At 41.4% G+C, this 19,687-nt stretch overlaps 1 protein-coding gene across 1 annotated transcript in view; it reads left to right on the forward strand.

The window, feature by feature from the left end:
- si:dkey-11f4.7 (piezo-type mechanosensitive ion channel component 2) overlaps positions 1 to 19,687 on the forward strand; it is a 35,677-nt gene that overhangs the window by 9,418 nt on the left and 6,572 nt on the right. The window contains exons 9-41 of the mRNA XM_052058963.1: positions 192 to 458; positions 579 to 687; positions 766 to 887; positions 1,986 to 2,045; positions 3,335 to 3,483; positions 3,546 to 3,710; positions 3,840 to 3,881; positions 4,225 to 4,257; positions 4,430 to 4,545; positions 4,879 to 5,054; positions 5,139 to 5,315; positions 6,123 to 6,287; positions 6,441 to 6,641; positions 6,736 to 6,940; positions 7,989 to 8,090; positions 8,431 to 8,596; positions 9,346 to 9,589; positions 10,421 to 10,517; positions 11,032 to 11,191; positions 11,614 to 11,703; positions 12,063 to 12,151; positions 12,270 to 12,368; positions 12,713 to 12,822; positions 12,922 to 13,042; positions 13,799 to 13,873; positions 13,963 to 14,129; positions 14,207 to 14,406; positions 15,613 to 15,771; positions 16,223 to 16,519; positions 16,609 to 16,867; positions 17,576 to 17,764; positions 18,316 to 18,505; positions 18,956 to 19,082. Of these exons, the coding sequence (XP_051914923.1) occupies positions 192 to 458; positions 579 to 687; positions 766 to 887; positions 1,986 to 2,045; positions 3,335 to 3,483; positions 3,546 to 3,710; positions 3,840 to 3,881; positions 4,225 to 4,257; positions 4,430 to 4,545; positions 4,879 to 5,054; positions 5,139 to 5,315; positions 6,123 to 6,287; positions 6,441 to 6,641; positions 6,736 to 6,940; positions 7,989 to 8,090; positions 8,431 to 8,596; positions 9,346 to 9,589; positions 10,421 to 10,517; positions 11,032 to 11,191; positions 11,614 to 11,703; positions 12,063 to 12,151; positions 12,270 to 12,368; positions 12,713 to 12,822; positions 12,922 to 13,042; positions 13,799 to 13,873; positions 13,963 to 14,129; positions 14,207 to 14,406; positions 15,613 to 15,771; positions 16,223 to 16,519; positions 16,609 to 16,867; positions 17,576 to 17,764; positions 18,316 to 18,505; positions 18,956 to 19,082 (4,928 nt within the window). The remainder of the gene's footprint in view (positions 1 to 191; positions 459 to 578; positions 688 to 765; positions 888 to 1,985; positions 2,046 to 3,334; positions 3,484 to 3,545; positions 3,711 to 3,839; positions 3,882 to 4,224; positions 4,258 to 4,429; positions 4,546 to 4,878; positions 5,055 to 5,138; positions 5,316 to 6,122; positions 6,288 to 6,440; positions 6,642 to 6,735; positions 6,941 to 7,988; positions 8,091 to 8,430; positions 8,597 to 9,345; positions 9,590 to 10,420; positions 10,518 to 11,031; positions 11,192 to 11,613; positions 11,704 to 12,062; positions 12,152 to 12,269; positions 12,369 to 12,712; positions 12,823 to 12,921; positions 13,043 to 13,798; positions 13,874 to 13,962; positions 14,130 to 14,206; positions 14,407 to 15,612; positions 15,772 to 16,222; positions 16,520 to 16,608; positions 16,868 to 17,575; positions 17,765 to 18,315; positions 18,506 to 18,955; positions 19,083 to 19,687) is intronic.

A 19,687-nucleotide genomic window follows, 5' to 3' on the forward strand; every position in this document is an offset into this window, starting at 1 on the left:
TAAATTGGCACTGAACTGTGCGGAGCCAATGTATTTGTGAAAGCATTGCACAACAACGGGGCCGCGCTTTGAAATATGGAAGCTGTCCCAAAAAAAATAGTAAAAACAACCCCCCATGCCCCCCCAAAAAAACACCCTGATAAGTTAACTTCAGCAATACTTTTGTGCTATTCATCCTGTCTGCTCTGAAGGTGTGGAGTATCACCTACAACAACTGGCTGACCTTTGCCCTGCTGGTATGGTCCTGCATCATCTGGATGATGCGAGACCGACGGCGATACGCCATGATGTCGGCCCCTTTCCTGGCTGTATACAGCACCGTCCTCGTGGTTTTGGGCTTTGTCAGCGGGTTGCGCCTGAGCCGGGCTGAGCTGTACCCGGGTCTGCCCCCGGCTGTCATCGTGGATTTTGACCTGAATAGTTATCACCCTGCACCCTGCATCCACTTGGGACCTAAGGTAATGTAAAGATACCCGAAAAGAAGGGCTATCTAAAACTGGGTGTTGTTTAGAGTGAAGAAGAAGAAGTGGAGAAGAACGTCAATCTTTGCCAAGACTGAAGTGTTGCTATGTACGCAGGTTTTCTACAGCTTCAGCTTCTGGTTGATGTTTCGTCAGCAGCTGCAGGAAAGACAAGAGGAGCAGAGGCTGAAGGCCAGCTCACTTGATGAAGTCAAAGTTATTCAACGTAATTTCATTGTCTTTGTTCGTCACCGAGAGTTCATATCACTTAATGTGTGTTAAAAGTTTGATTCTTCTTTTTCAGCAGAAGAAAACCAGCCGTCACCAATTGTGGCTATGCTCATCTCAGGAGTGAAAGGGGTCCTGGTTAAATACTGGATCCTTTTCTGTTGCTCCATGTTCTTTGTGGTCAGCTTCTCTGGAACGGTATACATGCACTAATAAACAGTCCAAAGAACTCAAATTAAATAACTCCATAGAACAGAACTTTAAGAATGAGATGTTTAACACAGTTGACGTCGTCTGCTAGGTCTGGTTGAATAATGCCGTACTGGTATCTATTAACTTGAAGGAGTGACGACTTCTCAGTGCTTGTTAAACTTGAACAAACCAAGGCCTCATTTCAAATATATGTTTTTCCTATCAGGAAAAAGATGGTGGCCACTAGTTGGCTGTAATTATTCTACTCTACTGTAATTAAGAATAGAAGCTACAAGTATCTGACGGGGCTAACGGGTGTACAGTAGGCTAACAATGCACATAAAAGGCTTTATTTTAATAGGCATATTTGCTGGTGGCGCGAATGCCGGCGGATCCTGATTTTTGTATCGACGTAAGTCTCGCTGCACTTGTTCGCTAATTTTTCAATTCAATTTAACATATAGAACAAACAGTAAAACAAATCGGTAATAAAGACGGTAAAAAGCACAATTTGGCAAAACAGCCTCAACCAAGCTCGGTGGGATGGTGCAATAGAATTATAATCATGGAGATGCACTTGGCAGAGTGGCAGTTTGCTGGCAGACAGTCTATCTAAACCTAATGCCTGTTCAGACTTAATCAAAGTAGCTGGCGCACCGGAGACATTCTGGTCAAATGTGACGCTTTGCATTCAGAAATATGTGAGCAGTGGGCCTCAAATCCTCTGAATCATTTAATGAAACTTTTAAAATCATTCCACTGGGCAGCACCGCGAACGGAATGACCGGTGGTGAGGGGCGGTCTCGAAATGTCCACCTCACAGCGCAGATGTTCTTCCACCATATTGTACCTCGAGTGTTTGGCGCATTAATTAGCCGCATTTGATTGGCCTTGATTGAAGACGACAGTGAGCCCTCCCACGGCTTATACTCATCAGTGAAATTACCAACAGCACGTCTTCCATCTAACCAATCTTTGCGCAGAGCTACGCCGGTCATAACGATAAAGCCCACCGTGTTTCAATTTGTGGCCATAGATGCGTAGAAAATATGATCGTAATAGAAATGTATCATATCTAATGTTGATTTTGTATCACTTGCTCAGGTGGTTGTCTACAAGATTCTTTACATTGTTCTCTTCCTCTCCTTCGTCGTCCTGTACCAGGTCTGTGATCCAACCCCCGTGTTATTCGAGTTGCTCTGGTTACCTGAATAAGTGTCTAAATATTAGAAATGTCTCTCAATCAGAATGACACAGTACAGTTGTACAACACTGCCACAGCCACAACCACGATACTCTCTGACAGGGTCAGTCAAAAGAGTATTACCGATTTTTTGTCCAGGCCGAAATTGTGATGCAGCTCTTTTCCCCCCCTCATGAGACTGACATCCAAGTATTTTTTACAAAGTTTCAGCTCTTCGGGAGGTCTTCAATGGTATCTAAACCCAGGCAAGGGATAAACATACCCAAAGTGGCCCTCTCTATTGATTTCAACTGATAAATGCACACGCATCAATTTTTGCTCTCATTTTCCTGGTTTTCCTCACCCTTCTTATTTTTCTGCTGACCTTTTATATACACGCTGCACACTTAGCACACAAAGGCCTAATGGCTGCAAAGGTGGTGGGTACAAGACACCATTAATTCTCCATTTGGATGCTGTCAGCAACCCTGTGGTCTATTTGTTTTCAGGAATAGGGACGGTACTTCCTTGAAAGATAAACAGGAACGTTAATGAGCCATCATTGATTCGTTGACAGTTTTTCCAAATTAATTCACCCCGTTTCTTCTTAAAGAAATTCACAAATGTGCTATATAAAAAGTAAATAGTGACAATTGTCTGTCTACCTTTGCTTACTGAAAAATTTGTCAACGTGGAAATGGAAAAGAAAAAAACGTTTAGGGAATGCAGATAAAATAAACATCCTGGGCCAGGGGACCGTTACACCGTTTACTGTAGTGTAGCTACCGGTAGTTACAGCATTGCAATATTTACAACAAACTTTATGTGGTACAGTATTATTTCATCAACATGGTCCCACATTAAAGCTCTCCTTTCAGCTTGTATTTCAAAAGGATCCCAGTGTTATTCATGATGTAAATTGAGGGATTCGTTGTTTTTAAATGGATGTCTCTACTTTACGAAACGGCAATAGGAGAGACGGACTCCGTTTGAACGCAGCTTTATTGAAAGGACGTCCGCACCGCAGTACGATCGAAAACGCGCTCTTCCTGCGAACTAAACCACTTCCTGCTTTTCCTTACTTCGACAGCCAATCAGAAGCTATCAACATAAAAACAAGTCTGCGCAATTATTAAACAACAGAATGTAATTTAGGTAATTTTAACATGAAAGAATATGATGCTCAAACATAAAATTGTAATAATATAACATAAGCTTACATTAATGCAGGTGCCATGTTATGATGTCCTGCTATGTTTCTGTAACTTAGGTTCGTTTTGACTTGTGGCGTCGCTACCTGAAGATGTTCTGGGCGGTGGTGGTCGGCTACTCTATACTGGTGTTAATCGTCATCTACATGTACCAATTCCGAAGCGTGTCCGCACTTTTCCGACAGATCATGGGCATGTCCGAGGATGGGTGAGTAGAAGTGTATGACACACAGATGTTGAATTTGAGTTTGACCTTGTGTCCTCAATTAGTCTTCGAGATCTGGGTTTGGAACGCTTTGACACCGTGGAGCTTTTTGCCCGTATCCTACTTCCCGCCGCCTTCCTATTGGCTTGTATTCTCCAGCTGCATTACTTCAACTCCGACTTCCTGATCCTCAGTGATATCGACAATGTCCCCGTCAGACAAGTGCCTAGGTTTGTGAGGGTAGTTTTTTCAAACATTTTTTCATCTTCATTATTTTAGGGTACCCATAGTAAAGTCAGTTAAAAAAAAGCATCTATTAAATGCCCTTGTTTTTTTTTCTTCATCCATTCTTTACTTAGAGAAGACGAACTCAGAAATTCAGTCTTCATGATTTCTGACCTGTAAGTCATCATTCCTTCTCGCATGTTTTCAGCTGAAGTGACATGATATTGATTTTGCACCAGAGACACCGTCATGTAAAAGCTGCATAGAGCAGAAAAGTAAAAGCGAAACAAAAAAGCATTTGAAAATTCAATTGTGCACAAAAATAACATGAAAAATGTCCATATTCTACATTTTATTTTTAATAAGTGTGTACAGGATAGAGCTATTCAAATTAATTCTCTCTACACTACAGCAAGTGTTAAGACATGCAAATCTTGAATTATTTTTTGACTGATGAATGAGCCCGAAATGCAATCGCTCTCTCTTTTCTTTCTCTCTCTCTTCCTCTTCTCTTTCCAGTATTAAACAAGACATTGAAAAGCTCCGGGAAAGGTAAGCATTAGAAAATGGAAACTGAGTCATGTCAAAAAGAAGCCAAAAGAAAAGACGTTGACTGTCCTGCGAAAGCTTTTGTGCAACGTTGAAGGCATTTTTCTTCAAAGGTCTTCCAAATCTTCCAACCTTCAGGGTGTTCGATTTTGGAAGTTATTTTTTTTTCTTTCAGACTTCTGAAGGAGAACATAAGCAGTGGGAAAAGCCAAGAGACTTTGGATATCATTGAACTCCAGATGAGCTCAGAAGCAGGTGGTGAGGAGGGACAGAAAGAAATGAAGGAAGAAGGTAACACAATTTTTGCTAGGCTCTGTGTGATTCTTTTCCAAAATCAATATAAAGTTCAGAGGGGGGGGGGGGGGATTTTATTAATCTGAAGCATTTTGAGTTAGATTTTCATCTATGAAAGCGCTCTATAGACAAAGCTGCATTAAGTGATTGATGGAAGTGGTATGGAAAATTGACAGATGATTCAACATAAAAATAAATGCTTTGCTTTGCTTGTCCTATCAAATTGTTGTTTTTGTTGATGTTTTTGTCAGTACTATAAATGTCTGATGTTCTTTCAATAATTGTGGCTCTTTCATCAGCTTCACTGACAGATTTTTCTCTTCCTCTCAGACACTATGGCCAGCAGTTGCGAGGACAAGTGGGTTGTGATTGTGAACCGGGCGAGCCTTCTGCTCATTCAGGCTGTCTTAGGCCTGCAGAAACTTCAAGAGCTGAGTTGGAGACTAATGGAGCTCCATGGCTTCAAAGTAGTGTCTTCTGGCATCATCTGGGTGTCCTTGAAAGAGGTGGAGTACAGACTAATGCACAGGCATAAACAACTGTTAAAAGTTGTATGGTTGTGATCTTTTTTCCATTGTTCATCTTGACAGGTTTCTCTCATGAACTTTCTCTTCCTGGTTCTATGGGTCTTTGCGATCCCGTTTCAACGGTTACGGCCCACGGCATCCAGCGTGTCCGCCGTGTGGGCCTGCGTCATGGTGGTGTGCAAGATGTTTTACCAGCTGAAGGTCATCAAACCCCTCGATTACTCCTCCAACTGCACAGCAGTGAGTGCCTGTGTTGCTTGTGGGCGATGTCGTAGTATTTCACACTACTGGGTTACCGCTTTGAATGATGGAGACGTCAATCTGATAAAACCGAATCAAGCTTTATTTTTTTCTAGAACGCCGGTCATACATGAAGTCAAGTCAACACAGGGTGAAAAAGCTTATATGAAAAGATCAGTTAAAAAGAAATCATTTGGCTGATGGAATCTCCTGGCTTGACCAAAATACTCTCTTTCTTGTCAAAGAGCTCGAACTAAAGATAAAAAAAAGAAAAAGAAAAGAGAGTACCAGTAAGTTCTTTGAAATAAATTCATACAGGATCTCACAGTGCAGAGGTTCAATCCCAGTTGCGGCCTTCCTGTGTGGAGTTTGCATGTTCTCCCTGGGCCTGCGTGGGTTTTCTCCGGGTACTCCGGCTTCCTCCCACATTTAAAAAAAAACATGCATGGCAGGCTGATTAAACACTAGTCTCTGTCTGAGCGCGGATGGTTGTTCATCTCTGTGTACCCGGTTCAGGGTGTCCCCTGCCTACTGCCCGAAGTCAGCTAAGAAAATGGATGGATGGATAAAATCATACATTGCTAACATATTTATTACAAAAATGGAACAGATAGATGAGTTAAATGTTTTACTAAAAAGAAAGGAGATATATTCAATAACATCAAGGTAACATCAAGGTAAGTGAATAAACAAATACATTAACTCGTAGCTTTTCTGAAGAGATCAGACACCTACAGATTGGATTGTGACCATTTTTTAAGAACAAATAACTTATCATTTTCAATTTGCCAATTTTTCTTGTCTCAGAACCTGGTCTCATCCAACTCCTCGACCCTGGAAGTTGGCATGGAAATGACGGGGAACATGATGGAACTGCTGAAGAGATCCGTCCTCTATATGGAGCCCGTGGATCCCATCTACTGGTGTGGCGCCCTGCTCAAGTGTGAAGGAAGAATTCTTCCCTGCCTCAGGGTAGGATTCCATGTGCTACAATAAAATTAACGCAAATTCCCGTTGCTTCTCAATGTCACCCTATGTGTCCCAATACTTTTGTCCACATGGTGTAGTCATATATACCGTTCATCCATGACATCCATCATCGTATTGTCATCTCGTGCGTGTTAGAATCATCTGATGGTGTTGGGTCTGCTGGCGTTTGAAGCGACTGTCCACCGACACCAGGTCTATTTCCGTCTCCATAACAACCTGAAGCCGCCACCCTTCAGCATCCTCTTCCACGGGATCACCAGGCAGCACCTGGACCATGGCATCCGGCCCTGCATTAAATACTTTGTCAATTTCTTCTTCTACAAATTTGGGCTAGAGGTGAGCTTTCAGTCCGGTGACAAGTATTGTCCTTATCGGTCCATTTCAAGTAGCCCCTTAACATCTTAATGTTTCATGTACTGTACTCTTTCAGATGAGTTTGATTGTGGCGGTGAATGTGATTGGTCAGAGGATGGATTTCTACGCCTTGCTTCACTCTGGCGCTTTGATGGCTGTTGTGTCGCGGCGACGCAGGAAGGCGATCGGGGAGGTGTGGCCTAAATACTGCTGCTTCACAGCCGGCCTCATAGTGCTGCAGTACTTAATCTGCATCGGAATCCCTCCTGCTCTGTGTGTTGGTACGGCCTAATTTCTAAAGAAAAATGAATGCGCGGAATCGCACAGATCCAGACACAGTAAAATATCGGCAGAATTCAGGCGCATCGGTCTATGACGATGGAATTTTTTTCTCTTCGCGTCACATATTACGAACATCTGTTGATTGGCCAATTTCATGTACCGTGACAATAATGGTTAACATTAGTGTCATTGCACTGTTTCCTTGGCAACTAGAGTCCAATGGCTCTCGGACACAGGGAGGTGGCAAGTTGGACAAACTAGAGTCTAAAAATGAACACTGTAATATAAGACAAGACGAATTATACGATGAATCATGTTTACAATTATTGAATTACATGCTATTGCATCTGAAAAGGTAGCATGCTATTTTGCCACATATTGGGACACTGCCCCATTTGATCCTATTACTGTAAAATCCTTTTGATTTTCCAGCCATCCTTTTTCTGTCGTGCTTGTCCTCAATTCGGTTGCGAGTGAGTTATAGCCTAACCTGGATGACTTTGGGCAAAAGACAAACTACAACCCGGACTGGTCACCAGTCAATTGAGCGGGCGTTGAACCCCGACGGCCTGCAGTGAAGTCAGGCTAGTGTTCCACTACCTTGTCGGTGACTCTCTTATTATCATCTTATATTTTTTGTTATGTTTGATTTGTTGTACAGTATTACGTAGGAATAGTAGTTGGCATGTTTCCCTCAGATACGGGTTCAAATCTTTCTGTCGTGTCAGGCTTCCAAATCGAAGACACACGGTTTGTTAATTAACCCTTTCAGGGACGGCGGTTACTACAGTGGACGGCAAAGGCGCTTATAAATAAAATGTATTATTATTATTATCATGTTATGAGGTGGATGAAAGGGTTAAAGACTTTAAATTGTCTGTAGATGTGAATGTGGCTGAAATGTACTTTGTCGATGTGGGTCGCTCACCAGAAGTCAGATGGGATAGGCTCCATTTCACACGTGACGCTGACGTGCACAAGCTCTGTAGAACACAGAAAAATGGATGAATGATCATTTGAGTTGTTTTTGCTTGTATTGCCTCTTAGATTACCCCTGGAGGACTGCAGTTCAACCTTTGACCTCAAATGTCATCAAATGGTTTTATATGCCAGATTTTGCCATGAGTCCTAATCCCTTATTCATATTCTGTGAGTATATCGACCTCTCTACAAAGTTATGATTGAAAAAAGTTTTTGTGTAATCCAGCACACACAAAGAGAGAGTCATACAAACATACATGTTAGATAATCAAATCCATGTTTAGGTAGATGTTTCCTCTTCTTTGTGAGAAGCAGAGTTCTCAAAAAAAAAAGAAAGAAAATCTGTTTGTGTTTCTATGATGGTTTTCTGTACTGGCTTCTCATTTTGTTCTTAACTCTTAAAAAAAAACAAATCACAACAAAACTTGACATCTAAAAATAGAACCAGTGGAAGTTGTTACTTTGTTTCAGATAAATTCTTATCTCTCTCTTTGGTTCCTCTATGCAGACGACCATCTGTTGCTGCTGTGCTCCTCCTTGCAGTGGCAGGTGTTTGAGGAGGAGAATCGGGCAGCGGTGCGACTGCTGGCTGGCGATAACGTGGAGATCAGCCGCAGTCTTGACCCCAGCTGCTGCAACCAGTTCATACCTGTGGACAACTTCCTTCACTGCAGGTCCGGAATAGCTAGAAAGTGCAATTGAGTCTTAGGATCATACTGGAAATAAAACGAATGAACATTATGAGAAAAAAAATGTAGTTCAATTCAACAAATCCGCATCAATTCGCATTGTTAGCTAGTCACAAATTCACCTTCTCACATTTTTTTTGTCCTCTGTCTAGAATCCAAGAGGGGTGCTACGATACTTTGTCATAGCTGACTTTAAACTGGGTTGTTAGTGGAAGTTATGGAGCGCTTATGTTGCATGTGCATGTATATGTACACTTCTGCAGCATTTTTTTTTTCAAAATACAATCGATGATGAGCCATTTATTTTTTAAGAGTAATGACTTTGAAATGGAGGGGTTTCCCTGCACTCTAACAATAAGTCATAGTTTTATAAGAATCAGAAATTATACAGTCGTGTCAACGTTCATTATTGAATTGTTCATTGTGTGGAGTTTGCATTTTCTCCCCGGGCCTGCGTGGGTTTTCTCCGAGTGCTCCGGTTTCCTCCCACATTTCAAAAAACATGCATGGCAGGCTGATTGGAAGCTCTAAATTGTCCCTAGGTGTGAGTGTGAGCGTGGATGGTTGTTCGTCTCTGTGTGCCCTGTGATTGGCTGGCAACCGATTCAGGGTGTCCCCCGCCTACTGCCCGAAGACAGCTGGGATAGGCTCCAGAACCCCCCGCGACCCTAGTGAGGATCAAGCGGTTCGGAAGATGAATGAATGAATATATATACAGGTATCTTTGTACCCAGGTCTTACCTTGACATGGTGAAGGTGTTCGTATTCAGCTACTTCTTTTGGCTGGTGCTGTGCCTCATCTTCATCACGGGCACCACTCGCATCAACATCTTTTGTATGGGCTACCTGGTGGCCTGCTTCTACTTCATGTTGTTTGGAAGCAGTGTGCTGATGCAGCCTGTCAAATACATCCTGCGCTTGTGGGACTGGCTCATTGGCTACACATGCTTTGTGATCGCCATGAAGAACCTCCTTTCTGTGAGTTCACTGACCTTGTCAGACACTTCGTTACCCAACAAATAGTACTGTACACGCCTGCTGTTAATGTCGTAAGATTCATTCCTATTATGTTAACCAAAGTGAAAACATTTGGATCCCGACATAACATTCTTGGCATAAGTAGTCAGAATTTTCCATCATTCTAGAGCAGGGGTGCCCAAACTTTTTGGATCGAATATCTACTTTTTGATCAACTAACCTCACGGGATCTACCCATACCGGCGCGCGCATGCACACACACACACACAAATTTAAGATTTACCTGCTTTATTTTATTTTTTAAATATTTTTTTTTGTGAAAATGAGACTGATTAGTGTGCAGTGTATATTAACACAAAAAATATATTAATTACATGTACAAAGACACACAAATGGTTGTTTGTTTTTTTTCTTCTCGACACTCCTCGGATCTACTTGGGACATATCTTAGATCTACCGGTAGATCAGGATCTACCTAATGGGCACCCCTGTTCTAGAGGGATCACAATGACCGGTCAAATTTATTGAGACACCTGGTCATTCGACCTAAACAGGAAGTGAAAAGTGAAAGAAATATAGAGTTGTTCTCCTACTTTGCATGCGGGAATTTCTGTGCATATATCCGGATGAGCATTTTTGAGGACAGACAAACACAGTTGGGCTAGATTGCCCACACCACAATTGTCCAAAATGATAAGATGAATACTGAGTGGATAACTAAAGTGTTTTCGTACAACCCTAACTGAACGTGAGGCATGTGTCAATAGATATGTCTATGTTGTTGCATTTCGAGATGTAATGCGCCATTGTTTCTTGAATTTCTCTCTTCAGCTCGGCTCCTGTGCCTACTTGGGCCGCCTGTTGAAAAATGGCTGCTGGTTAATTCAGGCCTTCAGCATGTTCTGCACCATAAAAGGCTACAATGTCCGTGAGTGTCTATGTTGCCGCTGATTGACCTTGATGTCTCCATATTTCACTGTGACTCATTTAAAAATATTCTTAAGTCTAAAACTACTTCCCCATTTAAAACACCAATACCAACCAAACAGCGTTCTTAAACTTTGATAAAAAGTGACTTTTAGGTCAAATGTAGGACTTCCATTTCAAGGTTCCATGGTATTATCGTACATCTGTGTGTGTGGCCTGAAGGATTGTGATGGTGCAGAAATGTCACTATTTCTGTTAAGATGACATTGACTGTGGTTCAGGTTTAAAACAAAGATTCAATTGTACAGCCATTGAGAGCAGCACTGTGAAGTCGTGATTCGAAGATCTGCTTTAATGCCCTGCCATTGGTGACTAGTTTGGCCAGCTTTAATGTAATTTAGTTGAGAAAACATCCAGCTCCCACACAAGCACAATATGAGGTATAGAAAATGAATGGATAGATGTCTAACAACTGTATAATGTAATCATAATATTGTTCTTTTTGTGTTTTTCAGCCGAGCCGGATGACGAGTGTGAGTTACCCGAAGGCGAGGCCGGCATCGTGTGGGATGCAATCTGTTTCACCGTCCTATTAGCACAGAGGAGGGTCTTCCTCAGCTACTACTTCCTCTATGTGGTGGCAGACCTCAAGTCTGCCAAGATATTGGCCTCCAGGTCTGCCAAATAAGATCAGATTTATCATAATTTTTACAAATATGATAACAATTTATCATATTTGGAACAGGAACAAGGTTTTGCTATGGTCTTCCGGAAAGCAACATTTAAAAAACTTTCTGGCAAATAGTTGCCACTGATTGTGTAGTGGTTCATTAGCTTAACTATAGGGTGCCGTCGGCCTTTTGTCAGCTCTATAGGCCTCCCAGACCATGATATAGACCCTTGCATAAAAATTGGATACATGTCAGAAAACAATGTCAATTTTAATGGCAATGGCTTGCTTTCCTGGTTTTCCGATGTGGTTTATTTGTTGATGAAAAGATCGTGGTGGTTTGGATATCAGCTTAGAGTTTTTGTTTGAACTAACATTAACCTTTACTGTATCTTCTTTTTCCAAAATGTCTCTCTTGACCTTTTAGGGGTGCTGAGTTGTTTGAGGCCAAGGTGAAAAAGCAAGTTGCAGCCCGGTTGGAGATGGAGAAGAAATCTGTGGAGACACTGAAGAAACAGTAGGACACACAGTCGAAAGCAAATAGCCAAATATGCCAGCGAATCTGTTACCTTCATGCTCCAATTTCTCCTAATAGAGTATATGGACTGAATTAATTGGTACACGCCTCTAGTCAATTAATGAATTTGATGCAGTTACTAAATCTTAATTTTGCTCCACTAAAATGTGCAATTACAGTGTAATTACACTGTGTAATTACATTACAAATGTTTTAGACAGTTGTATGTGTCTGCTTCCGAGGTTTGGGAAACTTACAAATCCTTCCTGTAGCTGGAATGGCCAGGTTGTCCAATACTTTTGTATTTGTAATAAATGTTACAAACAAAACATTAGTAAACTTTCCGTATCTGCCTGTAGGATGGAGAAGATCAAATCCAAACAGAGGAGTCGCCCAACGCCAGCAGACAAAGAGGGGCTTCCGCTTGATCAGAGGCCTGAGACACTGGGTATCACACGATAATGAATGCGATTGTTCTCTGACACATATTTGGGTTACATGCTTCCTGTTGAATGCTTGTCATTCAGCGTTCACACAACAACTGAAATTGCATTCTACAAATATAGATAGAGATGGACAGACTGATCAATGTCTTCCAGATGAAGAGGAAAAGGCAAAGAGGGATGCAGGAAAATGGTGGAAGCCTTGGGTCTCACGGCCTGGAGGTACATGATAAAGTGATGCCACATAAACAGATAACAGAACAACGAATAATCGATTACACACACCCTTTAGTGTCGTACGAATGCATCATTAATATTACAGCAGATGTGCACATTTATTTTAAAGGTGTTTGGAGTAACTTGATGCTTGGAATCAAGCCTTCACTTATGAGTTGCATGTTGTTGGGTTAACGAATGACTTTAAATTGTTCATACGTGAAAACGTGTGTGAATGGTGGCTTGTCTGTATGTACCCTGTGAGTGAAATAATGAAAATGGTAGATCTAAGGTACTGGAGGGATGCTGCTCTAGGTGTTGTCCGTGTGACATTGTTCTATATCACACAGTGGAAAACAACTGTGGCTACCATCTGTTTGAGAGTGACAGTGAAGAGGAGGAAGAGGAGGATCCAGAGAAGAAAGAGGAGGAACCCCCAAAGAAGAAATCTGCTTTTCAGGTTTGTTGAAGCTAGAAGACAACAGAAAAAGGAAAAAAAAACCCTCCATGTCAAAAGTTCCTCAACAGTTAATGTATTTTATGCACGTCTTATTCTTAGCTGGCTTACAATGCCTGGGTCACCAGCTCTAAAACAGCTTTGAAGGACCTGAGCAGAGAGAAGAGGCGAATGAAGAAAGAGCAGAAGAAGAGAGAAAAGAGAGAGCTTCAGACACAGCAGAGTGAGGGGTTTGGGCACAAAAATGGGGGGACTTGTTATTAGTACTAAACATGACAGTTTAAAGAAACGTGAGATCATTTATATTCCTCAAAAGCCAAAACTTTTTAAAAAGTGGTGAGTGAAATACCGGTATTTGTTTCACTCAAGGATTTTGAAGGTAAAAGTCAATTTGGGGTTGTTGGAACAGTTGAAAACATTACCTTGGTCCTTATTCTTATGACACTAAAATTACAACACCGTGCCTAAGAGCTTGCTTACGTCAGATGACCAAACCTAGAAAACAGGTGAGCCATGATGAGCACTATCTGAGCACTTACATGCTTTGCTGTCATTTTCACTTGACAGCAAGTGGCAGTCCAAGGCAAAATGGCCGCCCCCTGAGATGGATAAAAACGGGTAGATTTTTCTGCTTAATTCATATTCCACAAGCACTGTATTAATCAGAATCTTATGTTTAGACTGGTGGGAATGCAGACAATATATTATTGCAAGGAAAGGTTTTGACTTAACTTCCCCTTTAATTGCAGCAAAAAAAAACCACCAAAAAAACTACCATAACTTTCATTGTAATCAACATACTTTCAGTAAATATGTTTATTCAATCTTGTTCAGGGATGTTCATGAATCAAGTACTATTAGGGTTCCTATTAACGGAATGTGCTGTCAAAGGTTTCACACACTTTATTTTGGAGTGGTAGTGATGTTTAATAATATTCCAATTTAAATATGGTAAAATGCGGAAAATCCTTTCTTCTAGGTGTTGATCGAACCGACTCAAGTGAAGATGAACTTGAGGAAAGCACAGGAAGAGAGGAAGGCGAAGAAGATAAAGGTAATAAGACATGAGCGAGCTGATTGTTTTGTTTCCATTTAATTAGATGTGAACAAACAACATCTCAAAATGTGCACTTTTCTTTCCAGAAAACATTTTACAGCGCCTCATTAGCACTTTGAAATTCGGCTTTGCGTTCCTGCAGTCGCTTCTCGATGACCTCACTCAGGGTCTCAACTCCTTCTGCAAAGATAACCTGGACATTTCCAAAGTGTTGCTCTTTGAGAGAGCATTACTTAGCCAGCAGCAGAAGAAGGTGAGAGGACACAAGCCGACACATGGACAATAACACAACAACACGCTGTTTCTCTTTTTTTTTCGCTCACTCTGCAGGGCAAAGAGGTGAGCCAGCAGAGCGTGAAGCGGTATTACGAGAGCTGGTTATCCCGTCAGAACACATCATCCTCCCATGGAGACCCAGAAGACACTTTGCCTCCTCCCTCACCGCCAGCTGCTCCGCCCACCTCCCGCCACGCCTACGTCAAACTCAAGAGCCAGGCCTCCAAGATGTCCTGGGCTAGCAGCATCTCAAGGTACAGTGCCTCCCCACACTCCTAACCTGGGATTCTTAAATTGCCGTATGTGCCATTATTGGTATGTGAAATACTCACTAAATGAATCCCATAATGTATTAAAATACATTTACGCCAGTACTGTTGATAGCAATTAGGTCAGCAGAGAAGGCCATGCTTTGTAATAACCGCAAATGTATTCCCAATTAAATATTATGTCCATATGGTATACTACTATGTATGTATGTACACTACTGCACAGTACATGTACTGTACTGTATATAGAGGTGTGTTGGTCTTTAGATAAGATAAGATAAGATAAGATAAGATAAGATAAGATAAGATAAGATAAGATAAGATAAGATAAGATAAGATAAGATAAGATAAGATATCCTTTATTTGTCCCACACTGGGGAAATTTACAGCCTCCAGCAGCAAGAATGTAGGTAGAAAGAAGAAAACATGAATTGCTGGCAGTGTGGTCATGTCAAGGTTACTCTTCCAGGGTTAAATGGGGGTGGAAGAATCGGCATAAGGACAGTCATTTATTAATCAGTCATTTATTTATTTTTCGTTACCTAAACTGTCATCTGTAAAAACGTCGTAATCAGATTCACTGCTGATACTAAATTGTTTTAAAAACATGTTAAGTCCATGAAATACACTGGAAAAAATGGTGTGATGAATTTACCCAATTTTATTTCTTCTAAGTGTTTGCACCAAATAAAAACATCTGGACCCAGGAATATTTTTTAAAGATCAAGTATCAAGTACAGCTTTATTGTCAAATACCGGTGTTATACAGCACAGATGAACTTTCCACACTCAAACAGACAACAGAAAACAAGAGGAGCCGCTGTGGGTGCCCACGCCGCCATGTATAGTCTATTTAGAAATGTATCTGGAGTCAGATGATTATATTTCTTGCAACTAGTTGACGAAATACAATTGAGCAAATTCAACACACAAAAAAATTGCGGTATATGGGAAAATAACTTTATTTACGAAAAACATTTTAAATTAAATATTACATTTTGTTATTTTCTCATGTGCATGTGTACCTTTCCTTCAGTACACTGTAAAATATATGTATCAAAAGACGTACTGTAAGTTATGTTCATTAAAGATCCAAATCAAATCAAAAACATTTGTTCCACTCCTAGATCACTCTCGTTGTATGATGCTGTTGATTGACTTAAATTACCCTTTCCCATTGTTGCCTGTCAGCTGTATGACAGAGGAAACCATGCTGGGCTCCCGGCAGCCAACCCAGGAGGAGCTCGATGAACCTCCAGTGGCGGCGGCTGCCACCCATCTCAGAAAGAGACTCCTGAAATCTGCCAATGTTGACTGGAGCTCTTATGATGCTGATGACGTCTCACCGAGGTGAGGATGGAAGGCCTGCATGTGTGTGGCGCAAAACAAAAATATACAGTACATTTAGTAAGTACACTCGTTTTATTTTCACTTGAGAGACTAAAATTAGCACAGCGATTGTGTTTTTTTCTGACATTCAAAGAATGCTTTTTGTTATCCGTTTCAGACTGCCAGTAAAACACCACTACCACCTTTGATATTATATCATATTTTACTATAATATGTACATATTCTTCCAAGCAGGTCCCATTTGACGTTTTTACACGACTCCACAATTGGATGACATTGTCTAAAATAAGTGGTCGGAAGCATGATTAGTGTGTAGTTGCCCTACGTCGTGATGGAGTTTCATCAACCCTTAAGCCCATTAAAAAAATGCATGACTTGCAAAAAAGTCTATGCCATTTCACTCTCAAAATGTCATCACAACTGCTACAATAATGCTTTTTTCCTTTCTCAGCAGCCTTGAGGCAAACCCCGTTCAAGAAAAATTGTGTGTAGAAGAAGATGAAAATGAAAAATGGCATGAACAAGAGGAGTCTGATGAAATGAAGCAACAAGATGAGGGTGTGGAGTGGGCGGAGTTAGATGATAAATTCCAGCAAATTCAGGAAGATGATGACCCAGAGTACCCAGAATGCGCTTCCCTTTCCTCCAAGGAGGAAATCACAGAAATAAGTATGGATGGCTCTGATTTTCCAAGACCATTAAGTCAGGAAAGTAGGAACCTCACTGCCAGCGAGTTGCTGCTCAACAAGTCAGTCAACACAAGAATAGCGAATCAGAAGCAAACCCTGCTATTTAGAGTTGTTCATGTTTTCACCTCCCTTCACCCCCTTCCCACAGAATTTTTGAGAATGATGAGATCTCAGAGTCGGACAAGTTTTTCCTGACACTTCCAAGGCCACTGAAGCTCATCTTTGCCCTCTACAACACCATGGTGTCTAAATCAGAGATGTTGTGCTACTTTGTCATCATCCTCAATCACATTGTGTCGGCGTCGCTGCTCTCCCTCATCCTGCCCATCCTCATCTTCATGTGGGCCATGCTGTCTGTGCCAAGGCCAACCAAACGCTTTTGGATGACTGCAATCATCTACACTGAGGTACTCTCTTAACAACAGCACTCCTGGCAATTGACCCTCACAGACCCGGCTACCTCACAAAAACTGAAAAAACTGCTATATTTGTGTTTTTATTAGGAAATCCTATCAACCCATGGAAAGGTTTTCCTTTTAAGTTTAAAATAACTTACGTTAATCTCCAGGATCCCACGCCATACTCTGGCCAGTGACAGATTTTTTTCTCTTTGGATCCATTTGAAATCCATGTATGATGTATTGTCCTTACTTGCGCTTACTTGCTGTAGAAAGAAGTGAAGCCACCGGCAGCCATCTTGCATTGCCACTCGCTAAGCGCGCCTAATTATAATACCTTGATTCCTCTGCTGGGTTTTCATGTTATTCTATAATATCAATGGCAAAAATGCCACTGAGTGTTTTGAAACACCTTTGAAATTGATATTTTGTTGTGAAAGCTCATGTGACAGAACATGTGTTCATGGTTGTTTGGCTGTCTGTGCTCTGTGATATAGAATGTACTCCACTTCTCCCTCAATATCATATGGTATAGACTCCAGCTCATCCGCAATCCTAGAGAGGACAAGTAATATAGAAAATGAATTTCCGGATGTTATTATTGAATATTTACCTTTTGTAATTTTTAAAATATCCCACTGAAGTTACTAATCAATGACACTTTATTTTGTCTGATGGATCCCACCCAAAGTTATGATCGACCCATATTTCTTTCAGCTCAATGTGGTGGTGAAGTACTTCTTCCAGTTCGGTTTCTTCCCCTGGACCACCTCAGCTTACCGAGGCATCAATGCTGAACGCCCCTTTGCCCTGCCCAACATCATCGGGGTGGAGAAGAAGGATGGCTACGTCCTCTTTGACCTCATTCAACTGCTTGCTCTATTCTTCCATCGCTCCATTCTCAAGGTGAACATAAATAAGCTTTCTTGTTTATACCATGTGTACTTTTTGTACTGTCTCTGCTTGCAGCTGTATACTGTGCAATTATGTAAAGAGAAGAACACCATGCGGGTGATACTTTTATTTTCATATTCTTATTATTTGTGATGGGCAGCACAATTACAGTTCTGCGCTTTCTTGGTTTGGGGGCCTCGGCTCTAAATTGACTAAATTGACATTAAATGGCATTGTTTATAGTATGTGAGCCCTGTCATTGGTGAAGATGTGTCCCAAGACTTTTGTACATACTGTCGTTTGTGGTGTGTTTGACAACCATTGACCCCATTTCTTCAATAATGGCTGTCATTTTGAGCAACTTGTAGTGTAACGTGTTACGACAGTAACTTTGATGTTAAATTAGGTTGTCGACATCTGCTGGAAGAAACTAATAAAGTAACTTGTCATCTCACTTAGTTACTTTTAAAATCAAGTAATCAGGAAAGTCGCTAAATTACGCATGAAATCAAGTGCTCAGTAAAATAAAAAAAGATACTGTACTTGTGTCCATGTCTGCGTAGTGTCACGGGCTGTGGGACAACAAGGAAGTGGAGATGCCCGATTTCTTCAAGAAGCTTAAGAAGAAGGTGGACAAGAAGAAAATTACAGGAGGAGAAAAGGAGAAACAAACACGCCGACTCAAGTTCCTCCCTCTCCAGTCATCCACCACCTCCATCTTACAGAAGCTGAAGAGAGCAAACTCTGCAGATGGTGAACACTGAAGACACATTGCTGAAAATCTTTTGGCCTTTTGACAGTCAGTAATTTAAACTTGCAGTGGAATCGTTACTGCGTAATGAGAAACGACTCATTTTTGCACCCTTGTAATGCTTTCACTCCCAAAGACGTTTTTAAACGTCTGTTCAGACTTGGTCTATAATTGAGTACTACTGAATGAGTCTTCATGGTCATACAAGTGTAAAAAGGAGTTCACCCCTATTAACTGGCGCATACTTTTTGTTTCACAACATTTGTTTTTATTTTAAATGAATGTCCTACGAATACCAGTACATGAATCTTAGTGACAAAATTTACAAGACTGTATGCTGAGGTTGTTGATGCACTTTAGGGTTGTTTGGACGTCGTGTAGGTCTGCTCTGCTACTGAATGACATCTTATTTTTCCTCCCATGATGATTTCTTTATTTTTCTTCGGAATCAGTCAAGCCCAAGAGGGAGAACAGCAAGAAGAGACGAGGTCGGCAAAAACAACCTCTGACGAAGAGACAAAGGACCAGGCAGCTGATCAGAGAGAGGATGCTGCAGGTTAAAACCACCATCATTGAAGTGTGAGTTTGAAAGATAATGCTTTTAGTTTTTGGAAATTGGATCTCAAACGTTTCTCAATGTTTTTGCAATTAGATACAGTATTTCCTCATATAGTGGCCTCCACTTTAATCGTTGTAAATGCCGTGTCAGTTTGTCGCCAAGTGTGTGGTACTTAAAAAAAAAAAAAAGCTCTCTAAAAATGAACCTCTTCTTCAAAAGCACATTTGTGCCACTCAGTACCTATTTGGACGGACAGCTGAATAAAAGAGTAGATAGATAGATCTTCTTCCGTACCGCTTGATCCTCACTAGGGTCGCGGGGGGTGCTGGAGCCTATCCCAGCTGTCTCCGGGCAGTAGGCGGGGGACACCCTGAATCGGTTGCCAGCCAATCGCAGGGCACACATAGACAAACAACCATCCACGCTCACACTCACACCTAGGGACAATTAAGAGTGGTCAATCAGCCTGCCATGCATATTTTTGGAATGTGGGAGGAAACCGGAGCACCCGGAGAAAACCCCCGCAGGCCCGGGGAGAACATGCAAACTCCACACAGGGAGGCCGGAGCTGGAATCGAACCCGACGTGCTAACCACTGGACTACCGGGCCGCTTAGATAGATAGA

This window comes from Hippocampus zosterae, chromosome 2 (genome assembly GCF_025434085.1).
Source record: "Hippocampus zosterae strain Florida chromosome 2, ASM2543408v3, whole genome shotgun sequence".
NCBI lineage: Eukaryota > Metazoa > Chordata > Actinopteri > Syngnathiformes > Syngnathidae > Hippocampus > Hippocampus zosterae.